At 44.1% G+C, this 21,875-nt stretch overlaps 1 protein-coding gene across 1 annotated transcript in view; it reads left to right on the forward strand.

Annotated features, from left to right (window-relative positions):
• grm4 (glutamate receptor, metabotropic 4) overlaps positions 1-21,875 on the forward strand; it is a 1,385,277-nt gene that overhangs the window by 429,979 nt on the left and 933,423 nt on the right. The window contains exon 3 of the mRNA XM_041196119.1: positions 11,035-11,251. Within this exon, the coding sequence (XP_041052053.1) occupies positions 11,035-11,251 (217 nt within the window). The remainder of the gene's footprint in view (positions 1-11,034; positions 11,252-21,875) is intronic.

The following is a 21,875-nucleotide window of genomic DNA, read 5'->3' on the forward strand; positions in this document are numbered from 1 at the left end:
AACACTGTGGGTGTACCTACATCACACAGACTGCAGTGCTTGAAGAAGACAGCTCACCACCACCTCCTCAAGGGCAATTAGGGATGGGCAATAAATGCTGGCCTAGCCAATGATGATCCTGTGAAACAATAAAAAAAGAAAAGCAGAAAGGGAGAGGCATGAGAGAAAAGAAGAGGAGAGGGGAAAAAGAGAGGCAGTAATGGAGCGAAGAAAGAGAATTTCAATTAAAACCACTTGGACTAAGAGGAGAGACTCTCCCTGTGCAGAAGAAAAGTACCAATAGGGAGAGATCTGCCGCCAACTCAGGGCCAAGTGCGGTGCTGTTACGTTTGCCCAAGCAATCCCAAAATTTTAAGAAAGGCACATAGAGACTTTTTTTCATTTCATTTCAGAAAATTGCAAAGCAAGTGTAATGGCCTGCAGAAAGCAGAGTGCAGGTTAACAAGCAAAGTCATGCTTTATGAAGAGACCCCTGCAAATTATGTGATGGCAAAAAAGGCCATCCTCGGTGCTTATGAGTTAGTGCCTAAAGCTTACAGACAGAAATTTCAAAACCTCCGAAAATGGCCTGTGTAAACTTAGAGTTTGAGAGGGTCAAGTAACTTATCTTTGACCGTTGGATGTGGGCACTTAAATTAGAGGCAACCTACGAAAGCCTCAGGGAGGTAATTCTCCTCAAATAATTAAAAAATTTGATCCCTACCTCTGTAAAGATAAACGTGGTGAACCAAAAGGTTTCAAAAATTAGACAGGCAGCTGAGCTGACTAATGATTATAAGCTTGTCCATAAGCCTTCACCCCAAGGAAAACCCTTTCTCCATCACCCCCACAAGACCGAGAAGGATAGAAGATGGAAGAGTGAAAGAAAGGTGAACAGCTAGGAACAAGAAAGCTGGGAACTCAAAGTGGTCTCCTTCTTAGGCCAGAAAAAGAAGATGCTGAGAATAGGAGTGATGCCCAGGAACCCATGTGCTTCCATTGCAACAAGTAGGACACCTTTGTGCTGATTGCTGTGAGTTACAGGGAAGGCCTGTAGGATTTGTCGGGGTATGCCAGGCCAATGCAGGAGAAGGGGCCTTCACCAAGAACAGACAAAGCTATGGCTCTGACCATGGTTGTAAGCCCTGGTAAAAACACCTCTGTGAGTGCAGGTGAAGTGAACAAGCTCCCTGAGAGTTACCAGGATTTCTTGTCTAAAGGAAAAATGACTTCCTACCCCTCAAGTGGTCGGATAAACTCATATTCATACTTAGGGACTCAGGGGCCACCTAAACCCTTTTGCTGGGGAAATGTATGACCTTTCCACCAGAGAGTGCATTGAATGCCAAGGTTTTAGTGAACAGTATCAGAGGAAAGGATATACCCAAACCGTTGTATTAGCTGCACTTGGAGTATGAGTCTGGGCCGGGTAACTGTGGGGATTGTCCATAGTTCACCTGTAGATTGGATTAACTTGAAATTCAGAAATGACTTGGTGAAGGTAGTGGCTTCCTCTGTAGTCCAAAGAGACCAAGTGAGGTCAAGGACTTAGAGTGGTTACAGGAAAAGGTTCCTGGCATTTTCCCTGCCTGTGTAGGACCCAGTCAATCACCAAACAAGCGCTGTCATCGAAGGCTAAATTGACAGCATAGATGGATGACTCTGTCGTCTGGCTATCCAAAACTAATTTCGGAGATTTGTATGACTCGAAGGAAGTGATAAGCAGGTATTCCCTGGTTGAAGCCCAGCAAGCTAATCAAACATTTTTAAAAAATTAGCCCAAACTGAAGCTGAAGCAGAAGGAGTTCTGGAGTCTACTGTTTAAAAAAATAGAGTGCTGATGAGAAAGTGGAGACCACAGACCTGTGGACAAAGAGTGAACGGTGGTCCCACCAGATATTAGTACCATAGGGAGATATTGAGGATAGCCCACGAAATTCCCATGGCTGGGCATGTGGGTAACTGGAAGACCCAAGCCTGTATAAGCCAGCATTTGTACTGGCGATGCCTCCACAAAGACATGGCGCAGTTCTGTAAAATGTGTGATATGTGCCAAGGTTGTGGGAAAGTGCCAACCTGTGATAAAACCGGCACCTCTGATTCCCATACCAGCTTTTGAGGACCCATTCAGCAGAGTGTTGGTGGATTGTGAGGGGCCCCTGCCAAAAACAAAATGGCACCATCTTTATGTCCTCACTATTGTCAACGTGGCTGCCCGGTTCCCAGAGGCCACTCCCTGAGAACTATTTCAGCCAAGATAGTGGTAAAGAAGTTAACCCAGTTCTTAAGCTGATACAGTTTACTGGCTGTGATCCAGTCAGATCAGGGCACCAATTTTGTGTCCAAAAAATAATGAGTAATCTCAATATAGCCCAGCTAAATTCCTCAGCCTACCGCCCACAGTCACAAGGGGCTTTAGAATGGTACTATCAGCCCCTCAAGCTGATGATCAGGGCACACTGCCATGAGTAACCTCATGACTGGGACAAAGGGCTGAGGTTCCTCCTGTTTTCCACATTGGATTCACGCAATGAGTCAATTGGCTTTAGTCCCTTTATGGATACAAGGTAAGTTTATGGATACAAGGTAAGCAGTCCTCTGAAACTAATCAAGGAAAGGCTCTTAGAGCAAAGGGATGAATCATCTATATTAGATTATATATCAGTGATCCAGGAGCGACTCATGAGAGCCTGTAACATGGCTCAGGAGCACCTTAAAACTCATAGTCAGTCATGAAAAGACAAGCAGGCAAGAAAGCCAAGACCCGAACATTTCAGCCAGGGTTTATTATTTTTGAACCACTGAAAGGCTGGTTTGGTGGCTCATATAGAGTAGCAAAGAGAATTGGGGAACGGGACCCTTCAGCTATAAACAAGCATCCAGATAACCCATGAATTTTTTTTTTTTGAGTTTACTTGTTACTTGACAGGTTTTTAGAATCCGATATTCTGGCAGAGTTTTATTTCTTTTTGTGCATGTTTGGGGGGATTGTGTGGGTGTTGTTTTTGCATTAGTGTGTTGGACATGTTCTATAGTTTAAACCTTTTGTTAATTACTGCATCTTTACATGAGTGAGTTTGACCAATAAAACTAACTCCTTACTTGTTAACTAAAGGAACCTGGCTGACTTATTTCTTGCATCAAGCAATACAAAGTTAAATATATATTAAATTGACAATATCACCTCTCTTTTAAATTCAAATTCTGTTTTGGCCAACTCAGGATTGGGAGAAAGAGGGGAGTCGGTCACCCCCTCAACCTGGATAACAGCTACTGTTAACAGCAGGATTACCATTTTTATTTTTAGTTCAATAGAAGGGATCAGCCTACTAAGGCTATCCAACTTGCCATATACTTTACTCAGCTCAAATTTTTGGTTCTGAGAAACCTTTAGGGACTGGAAGCTACTAGAACTTGAATAACGAACCACGGCTTACTGTTCCTTTACGTAAAGGGTAATGAGACTCTCCTGGATGAGTGTCACCAAGCAATGATTTGTGTACTTGAAGCCATCTGTCATGTAATAGAAGCTGTAAGAATATGTGGGAAACTCTAGCATTGGGTAGCAATAAATTTCAAAGGAACAAGTGTAAAACACATTCACAGAATCACAGAATCACTGTGCAGAAGTGGCCCTTTGGCCCATCCAGTCCGCACCGACACATGAGAAACACCTGACCTACCTACTTAATCCCATTTACCTGCACTTGGCCCATAGCCTTGAATGTTATTGTGTGCTAAGTGCTCATCCAGGTACTTCTTAAAGGATGTGAGGCAACCCGCCTCCACCACCCTCCCAGGCAGTGCATTCCAGACCGTCACCACCCTCTGGGTAAAAAAGCTTATCCTCACATCCCACTAAATCTCACCTTGAACTTATGTCCCCATGTGACTGACCCTTCAACTAAGGGGAACAGCTGCTCCCTATCCACCCTGTCCCTGCCCCTCATAATCTTGTACACCTCAATCAGGTCGCCCCTCAGTCTTCTTTGCTCCAACGAAAACAATCCAAGTCTATCCAACTTCTCTTCATAACTTAAATGTTTTATCCCAGGCAACATCCTGGTGAATCTCTTCTGCACCCCCTTCAGTGCAATCACATCCTTCCTATAATGAGGCGACCAGAACTGCACACAGTACGTCAGCTGTGGCCTCATCAAGGTTTTATCCAACTCCAACATGATCTCTCTACTTTTGTAATCTATGCCTTGATTGATAAAGGCAAGTGTCCCATATGCCTTTTTCACCACCCCACTAACATGTCCATCTGCCTTCAGAGATCTATGGATACACACGCCAAGGTCCCTTTGTTCCTCAGAACTTCCTAGTGCCATGCCGTTCATTAAATACTTCCTTGTCAAATTACTCCTTCCAAAGTGTATCACCTCACTCTTTTCAGGGTTAAATTCCATCTGCCACTTATCTGAGCATTTGACCATCCCGTCTATATCTTCCTCTAGCCCAAGACGCTCAACCTCACTGTTAACCACCCAGCCAATCTTTGTGTCATCCGCAAACTTACTAATCCTATCCCCCACATAGTCATCTATGTCATTTATATAAATGACAAATAATAGGGGACCAAGCACAGATCCCTGTGGTACGCCACTGGACTCTGGCTTCCAGTCACTAAAGCATCCTTCTATCATCACCCTCTGCCTCCTACAACTAAGCCAATTTTGAATCCACCTTATCAAATTACCTTGTATCCCATGTGCCTTTTCCTTCTTTATAAGTCTCCAATGTAGGACCTTGTCAAAGGCTTTGCTGAAATCCATATGAAATACATCAACTGCACTACCCTCATCTACACACCTGGTCACCTCCTCAAAAAATTTAATCAAATTTGTTAGGCATGACTTCCCTCTGACAAAGCCATGCTGACTATCCCTGATCAACCCTTGCCTCTCCAAGTGGAGGTATCTCCTTCAGAACTTTCTCCAATAGTTTCCCTACCACTAACATGAGACTCACTGACCTGTAGTTCCCTAGCTTATCTCTACAACATTTCCTAAATAGCGGAACCACACTAGCTATAAAAACAAAAAAACTGCGGATGCTGGAAATCCAAAACAAAAACAGAATTACCTGGAAAAACTCAGCAGGTCTGGCAGCATCGGCGGAGAAGAAAAGAGTTGACGTTTCGAGTCCTCATGACCCTTCGACAGTTCTGTCGAAGGGTCATGAGGACTCGAAACGTCAACTCTTTTCTTCTCCGCCGATGCTGCCAGACCTGCTGAACCACATTAGCTGTTCTCCAGTCCTCTGGCACCTCCCCCATGGCCAGAGAGGAATTAAAAATGCGGGTCAGAGCCCCTGCAATCTCCTCCCTTGAATCCCTCAGCAGTCTAGGACACAAATCATTCGGACCTGGAGATTTGTCCACTTTTAAGCCTGCCAACACCTCCAATACCTTGTCACTCCCTATATTAATTTAAGAACCTCGCGGTCTCTCTCCCCGAGTTTGATACCTTCATCCTCATTCTCTTGGGTGAAGACAGAGGTGAAGTATTTATTCAACACTCTAGCGATGTCCTCTGGCTCCACCCATAAATTGCCCCCTTGGTCCCTTATGGGCCCTACTCTTTCCCTGGTTATCCTCTTCCCATTGATATACTTATAGAATATCTTGGGATTTTCCCTACTTTTACCAGCCAGGGCTTTCTCATATCCCCTTTTTGGTCTCCTAATTGCTTTCTTAAGCTCCACCCTGCACTTTCTGTACTCCACTAATGCCTCTGCTGATTTGCTTCCCTTGTACCTGCTAAAAGCCTCACTTTTCCTTCTCATCGTAACCTGAATATCTCTGGTCATCCATGGTTCTCTGGGCTTGTTACTCCTTCCTATCACCATGGAGGGAACATGTTGAGCCTGTACCCTCTCCATTTCATTTTTGAACACCCCCCACTGTTCCTCTGTAGATTTCCCTACAAGTAACTGTTCCCAGTCTATCTTGGCCAGATCCTGCCTTATTTTACTAAAATCCACTCTCCCCCAATCCAAAACATTTTTTTGCAACTTGTCACTTTCTTTGTCCATAACAAACTTAAACTGTACCATGTTGTGGTCGCTATCACTAACATGCTCACCCGCCACCACCTCAGCCACCTGTCCAGCTTCATTCCCCAGAATTAGGTCCAGCAAAGCACCGTCCCTTGTTGGACCCTCTACATAATGACCTAAAAAGTTCTCCTGTACACAATTCAAGAAATCCACTCCATCCAATCCCTTAACACTATGTCTATCCCAATTAATGTTGGGAAAGTTGAAATCACCTAATATAATTACCCTATTGTTATTGTTTTTACACACCTCCACAAATTATGCACATATTTGCTCCTCAATTTCCCGCTGACTATCTGGGGGTCTATAATAACCATCTAATAATGTGGTTGCCCCTTTTTTATTCCTAAGCTATACACACGAATCTTCATTCGATGCCCCCTCCAAGATATCATCTCTCCTTACTGTAGTAACTGACTCCTTAACTAAGAATGCAATGCCGCCTCCTCTTTTACCTCCTCCCCTGTCTCGCCTGAAGATTCTATATCCCAGAATGTCGAGCTGCCAATCTTGTCCTTTCCTCAACCACATCTCAGTGATGGCTACTATCTCACAATTCCACATGTCAATCCTCACCCTTAACTCATCCGTTTTACCTGTAATACTCCTGGCATTAAGCTAGTGGCCATTCAGCCTTGCCTTACTCCCTTGAAGCTTATTGCAGCTGTACTCCCTCTGACTTGATTGTTTTACTGTATTATGATGTGTCCCTATTCTGCTAACATTCTGTGTCCCTTCCCCCTGCCGAATTAGTTTAAACTCCTCCCAACAGCACTAGCAAACCCGACTACAAGGATGTTAGTCCTGCTCTGGTTCATTGTACAGTTTAGTCTTAAAAAGGACATTGCCATGCTAAAATGTGGAAAGCTTTCAGTGGGTGTGAACATTGTCCGACCAAATATGCTCTCTCATTCTCATGTTAAATCATTAAATCAAGCAGATCTTTAGAAATATCTAAGAGGGGCTATTATTGATGTTGAAAATGGGTCAATCTGTCAAGCAGCTGCGATTGGTTGTGCCTTCAGCTTGGTGAAATGCTGGGAAGGTCTCAAAACTTCAGGTCTATATGCAGGCGACTGAAGATCAAAAGCAGCAGATAAAATTAAAAATTTAATTAAAATCCCACTAGCTCTTGACTTGAATATTTTGCAATAAGAGGTGCTGCTGTGCTTCTGAGAATCTCAATTAATCACTTTTGAGGTTTCCTGATGCTGGTGTCACAGGAAATTCTACAATCCTCTCATCAGTCAGGTTTTTCAGTGAACATTTGCCCAACCTTTTAATTATGCTGTAGAGATTCATGCAAAGCCTGGTTTGTTTTCTATACCTTTCTTTGATTCTAACCCCTGCCTCACCAACTCCCCAATGCCTTGCCTTAGTTGTTAAGAAATAATGAGGTTGAACATCCACAACCCAATTCTCACTGCAAAAAGCTACAAAATGGAGTAAATTTGCTGCTAAATCCTCCATCTTATTCAGGAAGGTTTTAACAGACATGGGACCAGACCTCAAATGATTAGGTAACTGACTGGCAGCATGTGCCAGCTGACTAGTTGGCTGGCCATACCAGGGAGGTGCCAATCCTGTTGAGACCTCATTTATTTAGAACTGTTGAGCTGCTGCTGCAAGCACAATTTTAAAATATTCTTTCAGGAGACGTGGGCCTCGCTGACTAGGCCAACATTTATTGTCCATCTCTAATTGCCCTTGAGAAGGTGGCGGTGAGCTGCCTTCTTGAACTGCTACAGTACATGAGGTGTAGGTACACCCTCAGTGCTTTTAGGAAGGGAGGTCCAGGATTTTGACCTAGCGACAGTGAAGGAATGGCGATATATTTCCAAGTCAGTTTGGTGAGTGACTTGGAGGGGAACTTCCAGCTGGTGGTGTTCCCAAACATTTGCTGCCTTTGTCCTCTAGATGGTCATGGCTTCAGAAGGTGCTGTTGAAGGAGCCTTGGTGAATTCCTGCAGTGCCTCTTATAGATGGTACACACTGCTGCTACTGTGCGTCAGTGGTGGAAGAACTGAATGTTTGTGGATGTGGTGTCAGTCAAGCAGGCTGCTTTGCCCTGGATGGTGTCAAGCTTCTTGAGTGTTGTGGGAGTTGCACTCATCCAGGCAAATGGAGAGTATTCCATCACACTCCTGACTTGTACCTTGTAGATGGTGGACAGACTTTGGGGGGTCAGGAGGTGAGTCACTCGCCGCAGGATTCCTAGCTTCTGACTTGTTCTTGTAGCCACAGCATTTTTATGGCTAGTCCAGTTCAGTTTCTGGTTAATGGTAACCCCCAGGGTGTTGATATTCCCATTGACTCCAGTTTTGCTAGGGCTCCTTGATGCCACACTTGGTCAAATGCTGCCTAAATGTCAAGAGCAGTCACTCTCACCTCATCTCTTGAGTTCAGCTCTTTTGTCCATGTTTTAACCAAGGCTGTAATGAGGTCAGGCGCTGAGTGGCCCAGAGAGAACCAAAACTGAGCATCAGCGAGCAGGTTATAGCTGAGTGCCACTTGATAGCACTCTTGACAACACCTTCACCACTTTGCTGATGATCAAGAGCAGACTGATGGGGCATTAAGCATCCAGGTTGAATTTGTCCTGCTTTTTGTGTATAGGACATACCTGGGCAATTTTCCACATGGCCGGTAGATGCCATTGTTGTAGCTGTACCGGAACAGCTTGCCTAGGAGTGGGGCTAGTTCTGGAGCACAAGTCTTCAGTACTATTGCAGGAAACTTGTTAAGGCCCATAGCATTTTCTGTATCCTGTACTTAAGCTGTATCTTGATATCATGTGGAGTGAATCGAATTGGCTGAAGTCTAGCATCTGTGAGGCTGGGGACCTCAGGAGGAGGCCAAGATGGATCATCCACTCGGCACTTCTGGCTGAAGCTGGTTGCAAGTGTTCAGCCCTGTCTTTTGCACCAATGTGCTGGGCTCCCCCATCATTGAGGATGGGGATATTTGTGGAGCCTCCTTCTCCAGTGAGTGGTTTAATTGTTCACTGTCCTTCACGACTAGATGTGGCCGAACTGCAGAGCTTGAATCTGATCCATTAGTTGTGGGATTGCTTAGCTCTGTCTATTGCATGCTGCTTCCACTGTTTGGTATGCAATTAGTCCTGGATGTATCTTCAACAGTATTTTCACCTCATTGTTAGGTATGCCTGGTTCTGATCCTGTTATGCCCTCCTGCACCCTTCATTGAACCAGGTTTGACCCCCCATCTTGATGGCAATGGTGGAGCCAGGGATATGCCGGGTCAGGAGGTTATTGATTGTGGTTTTATACAATTCTGTTGCTGCTGATGGCCCACAGTGCCTCATGCATGCCCAGTTTTGAGATGCTAGATCGATTTGAAATCTATCCCATTTAGCACAGCAGTAGTGCCACACAACACAATGGAGAGTACCCTCAGTGTGAAGATGGGTCTTGCCTCCACAAGAACAGTGCAGTGGTCACTCTACCGATACTGTCATGGACAGATACATCTCTGTGGCAGGCAGGTTGATGAGGATGAGGTCAAGTATGTTTTACCTCTTGTTGGTTCCCTTACCACCTGCTGAAGACTCAGTCTAGCAGCTATGTCAATTACAACTCAGCCAGCTTGGTCAAAAGTGGTGCTACCGAGCCACTCTGGGTGATGGACATTGAAGCCCCCCCACCATCCAGAGTACATTTTGTCCCCTTGCCACCCCCAGTGCTTCTTCTAAGTGGTATTCAATATGGAGGAGGGATCAGCTAAGCAAGGACAGTAGGTAATAACCAGCAGGAGGTTTCCTTGCCCATGTTTGATGCCATGAGATTTCATGGGAACCAGAATTGATGTTGGGGACTTGCAGGGAAACTAGATCTAACTGTATATCACTATGCCACCACCTCTCGGTTACCCAGGGATGGCAATGGTGGTGTCTGGGACATTGTGAGTATGACTATGTCAGGCTGTTGCTTGACTAGTCCGTGGGATAGCTCTCCCAATTTTGGCACAAGCCCCCAGATGTTAGGATTTTGCGGGGTCAACAGGGCTGGTTGGTCCATCTGGTTTCATTCCTTTTAGATTTTGTAGTAGTTTGATAGAACTGAGTGCTTGCTAGGCATTTCAGAGAACATTTCAGAGTAGGTCTGGAGTCACATGTAACCCAGATAAGGGATGACAGATTTCTTTCCCTAAAGTGGCATTAGTGAAGCAGATGGGTTTTTATTTAACAATTGACAAAATAGTTTTATGGCCACCATTAAACTAGCTTTTACTTCCAGGTTTTATTAATTGAATTTAAATTCCACCAGCTACCTTGCAGGGATTTGAACCAGTGTCTCCAAGGCATTCTCCTGGGCCTGAGGGTTGCTAGCCCAGTGACATTACCACTATGCCAACACCTCCTCCTATGTAAGGCTGCTTGTCTAGCAACAGGGTATTTTTTTGAGGTGCTCAGGAGCGAGAGTTGGCATTCACATGAAAGAAACCCTGGGGTCGCAGAGGTCCCAATCCAATTTGTGAGGCTCTGGGTACCACTTCTGATCTTTCTGGCCCTGCTAACATTATTTAAATCTTGCCTTTTTTGGCATCATGTAGCTCATTTGCTTAATTTTTATTTTTAATTTGCAGGTATACAATGTTACCAATCAAAATATCAACTTGTAGGGCAGGAAGGTTTGCCAATTTAAATTGCTGCATCCATGTAACCGTTGCAGCAGTTATAACTGTAACGTGAACAAGTTAATCTGAGGAGTGGGTTAGGCACCTTGTTCTCAAAAAAATAGATGGACTTTCATTCATGCTGATCGTTGTTTTGCTCAGCTTGGGAGTGCTAACATGGGTACCAAATGGGGAAAAGTGTCTCTATACTCCAGGAATGACAAACTTCACCTTAGTCAATATAACAAAGCAACATTTGCTTTATAATTTATATTTGCTTTGAGGGGAAAGATCAAATGTTTCAAGGTAATTGTTGAGAAACAGTACATTTTAACACATTTATTCTTTTTATTGCAGATTCCTCAGATAAGCTATGCATCTACAGCCCCAGAGCTGAGTGATAACAGCAGGTATGACTTTTTCTCTCGTGTGGTCCCATCTGACACCTTTCAAACACAGGCCATGGTTGATATTGTCAAAGCGTTACGATGGAATTATGTCTCTACTCTTGCCTCTGAGGGAAGCTATGGAGAAAGTGGAGTGGAAGCCTTCATACAGAAATCTCGGGAAGACGGTCAGTATTCTTTAGCATTGATTTTCGTTTGTGTAGTAACTAAATAGCCATAAGTGGATCAAGCAAATATGATTATGAGGCAGTTTTAGATTAAGCAGATAAGCCTCTGTGTTTCCATTACCTACTTAAGCTGTTTCAGCAGCAACAGGGAAAAACAGAATAAAATATGACAAAAGAGTGAACTGACAATTCATGCCATACTAGAAAATGTAATAACAGAATTAAAGGTAATCTATTGTATTTATAGAAACAAGTCATGCTCTTATCCTTGCCGCAACAGGGAGAACTCTGTTGCATTGAAAACCATATTGTTTCTCCACAATCTGTGGAGTAGATAGTACATAGTACTAGTACATAGCTGTGAGTGAATCTCCGAAATACATCAATCTACTGTAAGTTGATTGTGGACGTTATCAAAGCCATTCAAAATAAGAAATAAAAATCTTTCTTTTCTGAGCAATTTCAAACAGAATTGTAACTCCTCGGTGCCGCAAAGGGTTGTCTAATGTTGAAGACCAGAAAATTGGGGCAATAGCAACAGGTAACTAATCTGTGCAGCCATGGACAAATCAACTGCATATTTCAGTGGCTTCCCTTGGAGTTAATGGGTTCGTATCAGCGAATTGTTCTTAATTGATATTAAGAACTCTTGACAGAACAATCAAAAAAGATAGTAATTGGATGAACAGTTTCAGGGTTGCATAAGCTGTACCTAATGTGACTACTAGCATTGATACAAAGTGACATTGCAGGCACTACATAAATTTGCATTTGTTTGTGTGTTACTTTGTGTCATAGTTCCATTGACCATTATATCCTGTATTAGAACTCTCTTTTAGAATGGTATTATAGAAAGATGATCTGCTTGTTACTGTATCTTGTGTTGTTTGTTATTGTTATTTTTGTGCATACAGCTCATGTCATGGACAAGGGGAAGACTTTTTATATACTGTGACACTAGTATATCGAGATAAAAACATACAGTAAATACTTTTATTCATTAAGATCAGGGTCGCTCAGTTCGAGCATCAGTCAAAATAGTGATAGCGCATTTCTGGGCACTCATGTAGTTTTAGCCAATTGCCTTTCTTTAAGCAAGTCTGTACATGCTGTTGAAGATCACACCATTGACAAGCTAACTTCTTACTTCATCAAACATTAATTTTTCAGATATTGGTGAAGGCGTTGCTATGTTTTTTCTTATAGATCTTTCATCAATAGTCTAAGTTTTACATTTTTGGCATTTGTTTATGTTAACCTTAGAGCACAAGAACCCAGAAAAACTTGTCAATTTATTTGCTGGGAGCAATACATGATTATAGATGAGCAACAGATCCTGTTTCTGTAACATTGTTGAAGAGTCATTTCACACTGATTATTTCTGTTCATGTTATACTGAATGCTGTGTTATAGATCTAATCAAGCCCATCCGGAAAACACTTTGATGTTTTCAAGAAATTTGCTGGGCACTTACTGATGTCAAATGAGCACAGTGATTTGGAAACATTAAAAACGGAACGGTAACCTTTAATCTTACTATTACTGTAAAAGAGAAGGCAAAAAGAATAACAAAAGGAAGAAATGGAGGGGACATGGTGGTGGTGGGGGGGGGGTGGGGGGGTGTGGTTGCGGGAGGGGAATGAGGAAAGAGGATTTAGGACTAGAGTGGGTGTGAGGCTGGTGAGGTTTGGCTTGACAGGCAAGGGAAAGAGTAAACAAGTGGAAGCAATTGAATTGATGGTTTACGAAATCCCTGACTCCTCTTGTTACAAATCCTTCATATATTGAGTTAATTTTAAAAGTCTCCTAAAACATTCACTTACAAGCAAAACAAATTCTAATATTTCTAACAGTGTATGTATGTATTCTTAGGAGTTGCAAAATATTTCACTGTACTAATGCTACTTACAACAGTGTGGAAAGTAAACAGACATGAGCCTTTCTCAATTCATTTGTTGCCTATTAAACATGATGGCCTATATTTCCCAATGATTCATTCAGTCCAAGTGCAGTGGACATGAGCACCCATCTACTGACCCCATCGCTGATATCCTAGGGTCAATCCATTCACGTAATAATTGCAAGGCTCATACTGGAGTCCCATCAGTAATCTTCAGTTGCTTCATCAATGACCTTCCTTCAATCATAAGGTCAGAAATGGGGATGTTCGCTGATGATTGCACTATGTAGCACCATTCGTGATTCCTAGGGGGAGGTGATAACGTAGTGGTATTGTTGCTAGACTAGTAATCCAGAGACCCAGGTAAGGTAATGCTCTGGGGACCTGAGTTTGAATCCCACCATGGCAGATGGTGTAATTTGAATTCAATAAAAATCTGGGATTAAAAAAAAAATCTAAAATGTCTAATAATTGCCTATCATTGTAAAAACCCACCTGGTGCACTAATGCCCTTTAGGGAATGAAATCTGCTGTCCATACCTGGTCTGGCTACATGTGACTCCAGGCCCACAGCAATGTGGTTGACCCTGAACAAGAGCAAGTCCCAGCCAGTGATGCCCACATCTCATGAACGAATAAACAAAAAGAGATACTGAAGCAGTCCATGTCCAAATGCAGCAACACCTGGACATTATTGAGGCTTGGGTTGGCAAGTAACAAGTGTCAGATAATGACCATCTCCAACAAGAGAGAATCCAATAATTTCCCCTTGATGTTCAATGGCATTACCATCACTGAATCCCCCATTGTCAACATCCTGAGGTTACCATTGACCAGAAACTGGAATAGCTATAGAAATATTGTAGCTACAAGAGCAGGTCAGAGAGACTAGGAATCATGTGACGAGTAACTCACCTCCTGACTCCCCAAAGCCTAGCCACCACCTACAAGTCAGGAATGTGATGGAATGCCCCCCACTTGCCTGGATGAGTATAGTTCCCTTAACACTGAAGAAGCTTGACACCGTCCAGAGAAAAGCAGCCCTCTTGATTGGCACCACATCCATAAACATTCACTCCATCCACCTCCAATGTGCAGCAGTGTGTACCATCTACAAGATGCACTGCAGGAATTCACCAAGGCTTGTTCGACAGCACCTTCCAACCCCATGACCATTACTGTCTAGAAGGACAAGAGCAGCAAATAGATGGGAACAACACTACCTGGAAGTTCCCTTCCAAGTCACTCACTACCCTGACTTAGAAATATATCGCAGTTCCTTCACTGTCGCTGGGTCAAAATCCTGGAACTACTCCCTAACAGCACTGTGGGTGTACCTACACTACATGAACTGCAGCAGTTCAAGAAGGCAGCTCACCATCACCTTCTCAAGGGCAACTAGGGATGGGCAATAAATGCTGGCCTTGCCAGTGAAGCCCACATCCCATGAATGAATTTTTAAAAATTGGGTACAGGATTAAAATGCTTGTTGCACCTTAACAGGGAGATGGCAGCAGGAGGAGCATGAGAGAGAAGGTGAGAAACCACAGCAGCCAGAAGATCTATGGGAAAGAGACCATCAAAATAGTGTACAGAGCATCAGTCACCTGCTTGCAGCAACGATGAAACTATGAATATAGTTGCCAACTCTTCCAGGAATTGCTAGGAGTCTCCTGGAATTAGCATCAATCTCCCAGTGGCTATTGAAAACAATCCAGGAGATTTTGAAACATTATTTTAAGTAAATAAATGAATTTGCCATACACTGGTACTGATGTGGGTTGCGTATGCGTACAGCACTCAGCAACGTTTTTGCCTGTTTTTTCCTATCGAGAAGGTTTCATGTAGTTGTAGAGAAGAGTATACATGAGTAACAGAATGGTGACTGTGGTGTCCTTGGGTACTGGTTTGCTTGGTGGGAGGCTCAGAGGCCTGCTAAGCAGTTGCCCCTGACCAGTTACGTGAATGCAGTGTGAGCGGGTGGGGGAATTGGAACTTCTGCAGGATCAAGTGCTCACAGACGGCTTGGTCTACCTGGTCTCATGTTCCATTTGCTGCAACATGGTAACCAGGAGCAGCAAATGTTACAATGCCGGTGATCATTGGGAGGGAGCAGACCAGGTCTACTGCCGAGCCAGAACCTGAGACGGCTGCTTGTCAGCACCCAGTGGTTGGGAGCTAGGGGAATCGTCCTTCAGGAGCCCTTGGGTGGTGGGAACGAGTGTGTGTGTGTCTGTGTGTGTGTGTGTGTGTGTCTGTGTCTGTGTGTGTGATGAGGATTCAGCAGCGGCTGCTTGAAATGGCTGCTGCCAGATCATAATTCCACTGGATGCCCAAGCACAGCAATGCCGGATGAAAATTTTCAAAATGCAGTTTTCTTCAATGCTGATAATGATCAAGGGATGAGGTGGAAAGCCCATGTATAAATGTCAGGCGAGAAATAGGTTCTGCTAGACTACAATGTCACACATTTCCTGCACCCATTGCCTATGTTCATATGCTATTGTCCAGGGCTTTGGGCTTTGCCCCCCCTGTATGGGCTCATCTGCTCGCGCCACGCTGTTGGTATTCCGTGACATCACTTCTGTTGGTGTCTCCTGGAACATGTCCAACCAGAATTGGCAACCCTAACTGTGAAATGCTTCAGAGATCCCCCTATACTAGGCCAGAAGAAACCTGATGCATTACATGCCAGGATAATATGAAACATCTGTACAGATAACCATTGAGAGGGGAGGTGATGGCATAGTGGTATTGTTGCTCGACTAGTATTTCAGGGTAATACACTGGGGACCTGGGTTTGAATCCCACCATGGCAGATGTTGAAGTACAGAAAAGTAGCTCTTCACTGCTATAGGGGATAAAGTTCACCACAAGAACTTGATGGAATATAGCTTCTTGTAAATCACAGAGAGTTGTGTGAGAAAGATATATTTCAACAGCCTTAAATGAGCTGTATGATTTAGCAAAAGAAACATATGGACAGCAGCAGTTCAAGAAGGCAGATCACCACCATGTTCTCAAAGGCAATTAGGGGTGGGCAACAAATGCTGGCCTTGCCAGCATTGTTCACGTCCCATGCATTAATAAAGAAAAACAGCTGGAGCCCAGAGTATCTTGTGTTGCAATTGAATTTAGGATTACATTGAATTCCTATGTGATTGGCTCATTCCAGCTACCCACAGGAAACGTCATCAGAGTCAATCCATTATTATACAGCTTGGCTGAAGTTAGAGATGCCTCTTATCAAAGGGCAGCAAAAACAGCAGCAGAAACAAACAATTGTGGCATTCCCAGGGTGCTGGGCACCAAGTACACTCGCTTGCCAATTTGTGTACCTATATACCACACAGACAAAGGAGGATATTACTCCCTTAACATCCATATGAATGTATCACACATGAATGGAGGATTTCCTAGAAGTTTCATGGTGCATTTATTTTACAGCACTCCTGTGCCTCCTCAGTGCCTTCTTAGAAGGTGATAATGGTTTCCTATGTTGATTCATGGGCGATGTGGCTGGAGTCATGTTTGCTGACAACCAATTCACAGCTGCAATGCCCCAGGGTAAACTCCCTTGAATGTGGCAGGCACATTATGAAGCAACTATTTGGGATATTTGAACAATGGTTGTGATGCTTGCAGGACATGGGATGAACAGGATGGTTTACTAAATGTCCCAGAATAGAAGGAACACATATGTGGTGTATGCTTGGATGCTTGGTGCAAAGGGATGTTAACTGCTCCTGTGAGGCAGAATTTGGGTGGCAGTACTCCTTAAAATGGCAGTGCTGCACTTACTGCCCCATTCCCAATCCACCCACCTCCATTTTGTTGGAGGTTTTCTTGAGGGCAACCCAGGTACCTGCTTGAAATAGTTTTTTTGCCTCACTGAAGAGTTTAAATCAGGATCTTATGACACCAATAATTCCCTGATCCAGCTGGGAAAAGTGAAAGGAGACTGCAATGCTCGACCCACCCAGTACTCCTGGGCAGCAATGTTGTGAAATGGCATTTGGGAGGGATACGCTCACCTGCGAGTACTCAGCTTATTGAAAACACTTTACAATTCACCCTGACTGATTTTTATTTTTGCCTCCAGAAATTGTTGATTCCCTGCATTATTCTGCAGTACAGCCTGTAGACAGATTGGGGTCATCTTCTGCAGATGGCACACAGAGACAGAAAATGGGGCCTGTGCAGCAAAAAAAAGTTCAATCTTCAACAAGTGACTCTTACAATGAGGATGGAGTAGAAGTAGGATGCCAGCAGTCTCAGATCTTCAGCAGCATTTGATTAACTAACTCTTCAGCTGATCTACTCCTTTGACACCCCCTACCTCCTACCACCATGTTAACAGTCCCCACCATCATCTCCACCCATCCTTCCACCCTCCAGTAAAATACTTCCAACTTTTAACCAACATTGATACATTGACACCTAGCACTGCAGTCTTCATTCCTGCCATACAATTGCACTGTGAACAAAGTCACAATTTATGAGGGATTAACATTTAATGGCTGGCACATTAAACAATGGCCTGAATCTTCCATTCAGGGTTGGAACCCCTATTTCCAATCCTAAACAGTCAAAAAAATACACGCTTACCTTCCAGTGGAGGTTATCCTGCAGAACTCAAAGAGTGCAGGAAACCTCGGAGGCAGCAGCAGAGAGAATCCACGCAGAAGCCATGTCCCCTTTTTATGGTGATAGCTAACGTATTCTGGTAGGTAAAGAGTTTAAATGTCCCAAAGCTACTTTGAAAAGTTACAGAGAGAAGGTAAGTGTGTAAGGAGTAGGAGATTGAGAAGGTAGCATAGGCAAGGCAAATGAGTAAGGTAAGTGAGTAAGAGGGTAGGATAGGTAAGGTAAGTGCCTGAGAGGGTAGGGTGGTTGAGGGGTAGGATAGGTAAGTTAGCGGGTAAGGGGTTAGGGTGGATAAGGAAAGAGGCTAGGGTGATGGGTGGGTATTGTGGTGAGGTCAGGTGAAGTCGGGTTTGGGGAGGAATCGGAGTGTCGGAGGAAGTGAGGTGGTGGGGGCTAGTCAGGTTGGGTTGGGGGATTCGGAGGGTTGAGGAGTTAGATGGGTGGTGGGGCTAGTCACATCAGGTCGGGGGTGCCGTGGGGGTTGGGTGGGGAGTCAGATGGTGGGGCGTAGTCAGGGGTAGTTGGGGGAGTTGGGAGGTCTGAGATAGGTGGAGGGTCAGGAGGGAGTCTGAGGGTGAGGGGCGTAGTCGAGTGGTGAGGTCGGGGGGGAAAGTCAGGGGTCGGGGCAAACTGGATGGTGGAGGCTAGTCAGGTCAGGGGAGTCAGGAGTTCGCGGGGGAGCAGGACGATTGGGAGGGCATTAGAGGGTCTGGCTGAGTTGAGGGACCAGGGAGGGAGTTGCGAGATTGTAGGGGTAGTCTGATTTAAGGGTGGAATTGAGGGGGAAATCGTAGGAGGTCAGTGTGTGATGGGGGGTCAGTCAGTTGTATAGTTACCCAGATGCTAGACTAGGTTTTAATGTCTGACATTTCCTGGGTAACTGTCCAGGTAGGTAAGTCGAAACTGTCTGAAGTCTTTGACTCTATTTCAGAATTGGAGGGGTGTCTCGTGGAGCAGGGGAATTGCCTATTGGAAGTTCAAACTTCCTGGGCAATTCCTCCAGAGTCATTACACTGGGACATCCAAGGGATTCTGTAGTGGGTCCTGTAGTGTTTATTGTAGATACGTCCGGTCTCTATCTGGACACTGGAAGTGCTAGCCTATAGTGTTATTCTTGAATACTTTTTATTGTTCTCTTATGTTCTTAATAGGTGTTTTCTCAGTTGCTTCATCATGGATAGTGAAGGCCTGCTGAGATGAAACCCTGTGAGACACTCATAGTCAGCAACCTGGAGGAGCTCAGACCTGAGCGGGCCCAGCTGCAGATTGCAGAATTTCAGTTGCTGCTGAGCAGTCTGGTCCAGATGTCTTTCAGGAACCAAGGTGGGCATTGATTTAGGAAATTATGAGGGAACAGGCATCTGAGAGAGGGCAACATGTGTCATGCCCATTACGTCATCACCACTACGTGAGACTGTGGTTCATCATTCTCACTGATCTGCAACATCTCTGACATGGTTGAAGCCCCTATCAATGCAGCCCCCTGGTCATATGAAGGCTGTGAATATTCCCCTGGCCATTTGAAGTTTTCGAACAGAGCCTGAATGGTGCCAATTTGAATTTTGACCAAAGCAGTAACAGCTGGTGACAGAAACTCCTGCGGTATCCATAGAGCTAACCACACATTCCAGAACTGCAGAATTCTGACACTGTGCCATATGCCACTTAAGCTGAAGCAGCCTTCTCCATACTACCAGACAGCTCTTAAGCAGGCTGTCTTTACTTTGAACAGTTGCTGCTGTGCAAAAAGCTGGGGTTTTTTAAGACTGCACCCTGAAGATTGGCATCACTGTTGTGTTACCGACAGGAGGGGGGGTGAATTTTAACAGCCCTGATTTCTCCTCTCACCACCTGTCTGTAAAACAGAAAAGTGTTTTGATTTGTTTCCCACTTTATAAGCGACAGCGTATTTCCCAACCACTCGGTTTTGGTGCGATCCAATTTTCTATTAATAACCTCACAGCAAACTCAAGTTAAGATAAACTCAAAGAGTTAGTATATTTGCACACACTCAAAACACAAAAATTGGGTTTGTAATGCTCCCTTACCTTCAGATAGTAAAAAGAGGGATAGAGAAAAGAAAGATTTACAGTACAGAGACCAGTGAGAAAAGAAATATTGTTTCATGCGTGTTCCAGAATCTAATGAGGTATTCCTTTATGGAGGTCAGTGGGCTGAAGACCAATGTTGTAGAATTCACTTTTCAATGGTGTTCCTTTCACATGATGAGATAGGCATGCAGAGGTGAATGAGTCTTGTAAGACATGGCACATAACTTCCAAAGAACCAGTATAGATGGGGCCAGGTGTTCAACCTGGGCAGAGATTTTTTTCTGTGAGATTGCTAGTCAGATGTTAACCAGCAGACTGAAATTATGCAGTTCAGCAAGGCAATTTTACTTATTCCACAAGCCAGAGGCCCATGTCATATGACTCCCACTTCTCCACCATCTCTGATAAAGGATGTGTATCCATAATCTGGATTCCAATGACTGGTAAATTCCATTAGGAATTGAAAGGAAGGTAGGGGGGCCTTTGTCTTAGCAGACGGTCCATCTCCTTTTGGCCAGGGTTATTAAATAAAGATAGCCTGTGTATAGCTTTCTTTGAAGTTGCACTGTACAGTACCCGGGGTGAGGTGGGTGGTTGTTAGTGGTTCTTCAGAGATAATGAGATGTGAGCTTTCCTAAAACTGCTAAGTTTTGTTCCTCTTTTGTTCAGAGGTCACACAGTTTCAGCCATTTTAAAGGTCCATGTTCAGTTTTAAAAATTTTAGAAATAATGATGAGCTTTTCTATATGTATTTTATAAAAATATGCTATGTGAGGTCTTAGTCCCACACAGTTATCTCTGTCTTCTTCAGCAAAGCTAGGACCCAAATTTGCCACCTGGTATTCTACCTTATAGATTGTCCTTCTCACTAGTTTCTGCTCTGTGATTTACCCATTGTAGATTGCTCTGATTCACATTCTACACCACCTGGTGGACACATTTCTGTGCTGTTGCTTAGATGGATGGAGTGGGCCAGTGCTATTTCGGGACTTTTCTCCCCTTCATAATCTTGTTCTGCAGTCATCCTATGGACTCAGACAAAGAGAACTAGGAAGAGTCAGCATGGCACAAAAATAATAGATAGTGGTAGATAATTGGCTGCACCAACTTCACCTTCATGCTGAAGTACATGTGATTGCTTAAGGAAAGTAAAAGGATGAGAGAAAGGGTAAGGGGTAGTCTGTTGAGCATGACCTCCAGCAATACCATCGTCAAAGCTCCGTGAGGTGCACGCTCCAAATATTCCTTATCTGACTGAAGACCTGGATGGAGGCTGGTCCTTCCTTGGTTCTGACCCTCCCCTTGGTGTTGTTAGTCAGCTTCCCGTCTATAAAATGTCAGAGTGTAGTTCTTGGAAAGGGTTGCCAAACAACTGAGGTAGCTTCATATAGTGCAGAAGCTGACAAGGAGAATCAACAAGTTGTGATCGGGATGGCAAGCTGGTCACGTGCAAGAAAATGGTTCTAGAGGAAAGCAGAATGCTGCTTGTGTCTGTTGAGAGAGCAGTGATGGCAGATAAGCATCCCATTAAAACAAGGAGGAAAGATGGTGCAGACTGCTGCTGTAGTTAGAGGAGAGGCATGTGCAGTGTGGGGGGGTAATTGTTGGGAATTCTGGAGGGGGCAAAATTTGCTTTGGCAAGGTTATAATATACAGAAAAGTGGATAGCAAGACATAAATCTCGCCTAAAGTGAGGCACTTGTGACACTGAGCCCATGTCATTGGTGTGGTGGTTGGAATGTTGATATTTTCGTATTTTTCAGAGTTTTAAAAAGTGGAGGGTGAGCCTGGGGCCACTTGTGATGCTGTTATTTTGTCCACTTGGAGTGGGGGGAGGATAAATGCAGAGGAGCATGGTCTTTGGTGCTGGCTGAATACTCGGCAAAGTTGTGAAAATAATTACATGTTTTAATCACTTATTTTGACTCCAGCGAGCAGTAAAAAATTGTCAGCAACACAATCTCATATCATGCAACTGACCTTACAACATCTTTCCATGTAAACTCATTTTCTTGGTGCTTTCACT

Source organism: Carcharodon carcharias, chromosome 9, assembly GCF_017639515.1.
Source record: "Carcharodon carcharias isolate sCarCar2 chromosome 9, sCarCar2.pri, whole genome shotgun sequence".
Taxonomy (NCBI): Eukaryota; Metazoa; Chordata; class Chondrichthyes; order Lamniformes; family Lamnidae; genus Carcharodon; species Carcharodon carcharias.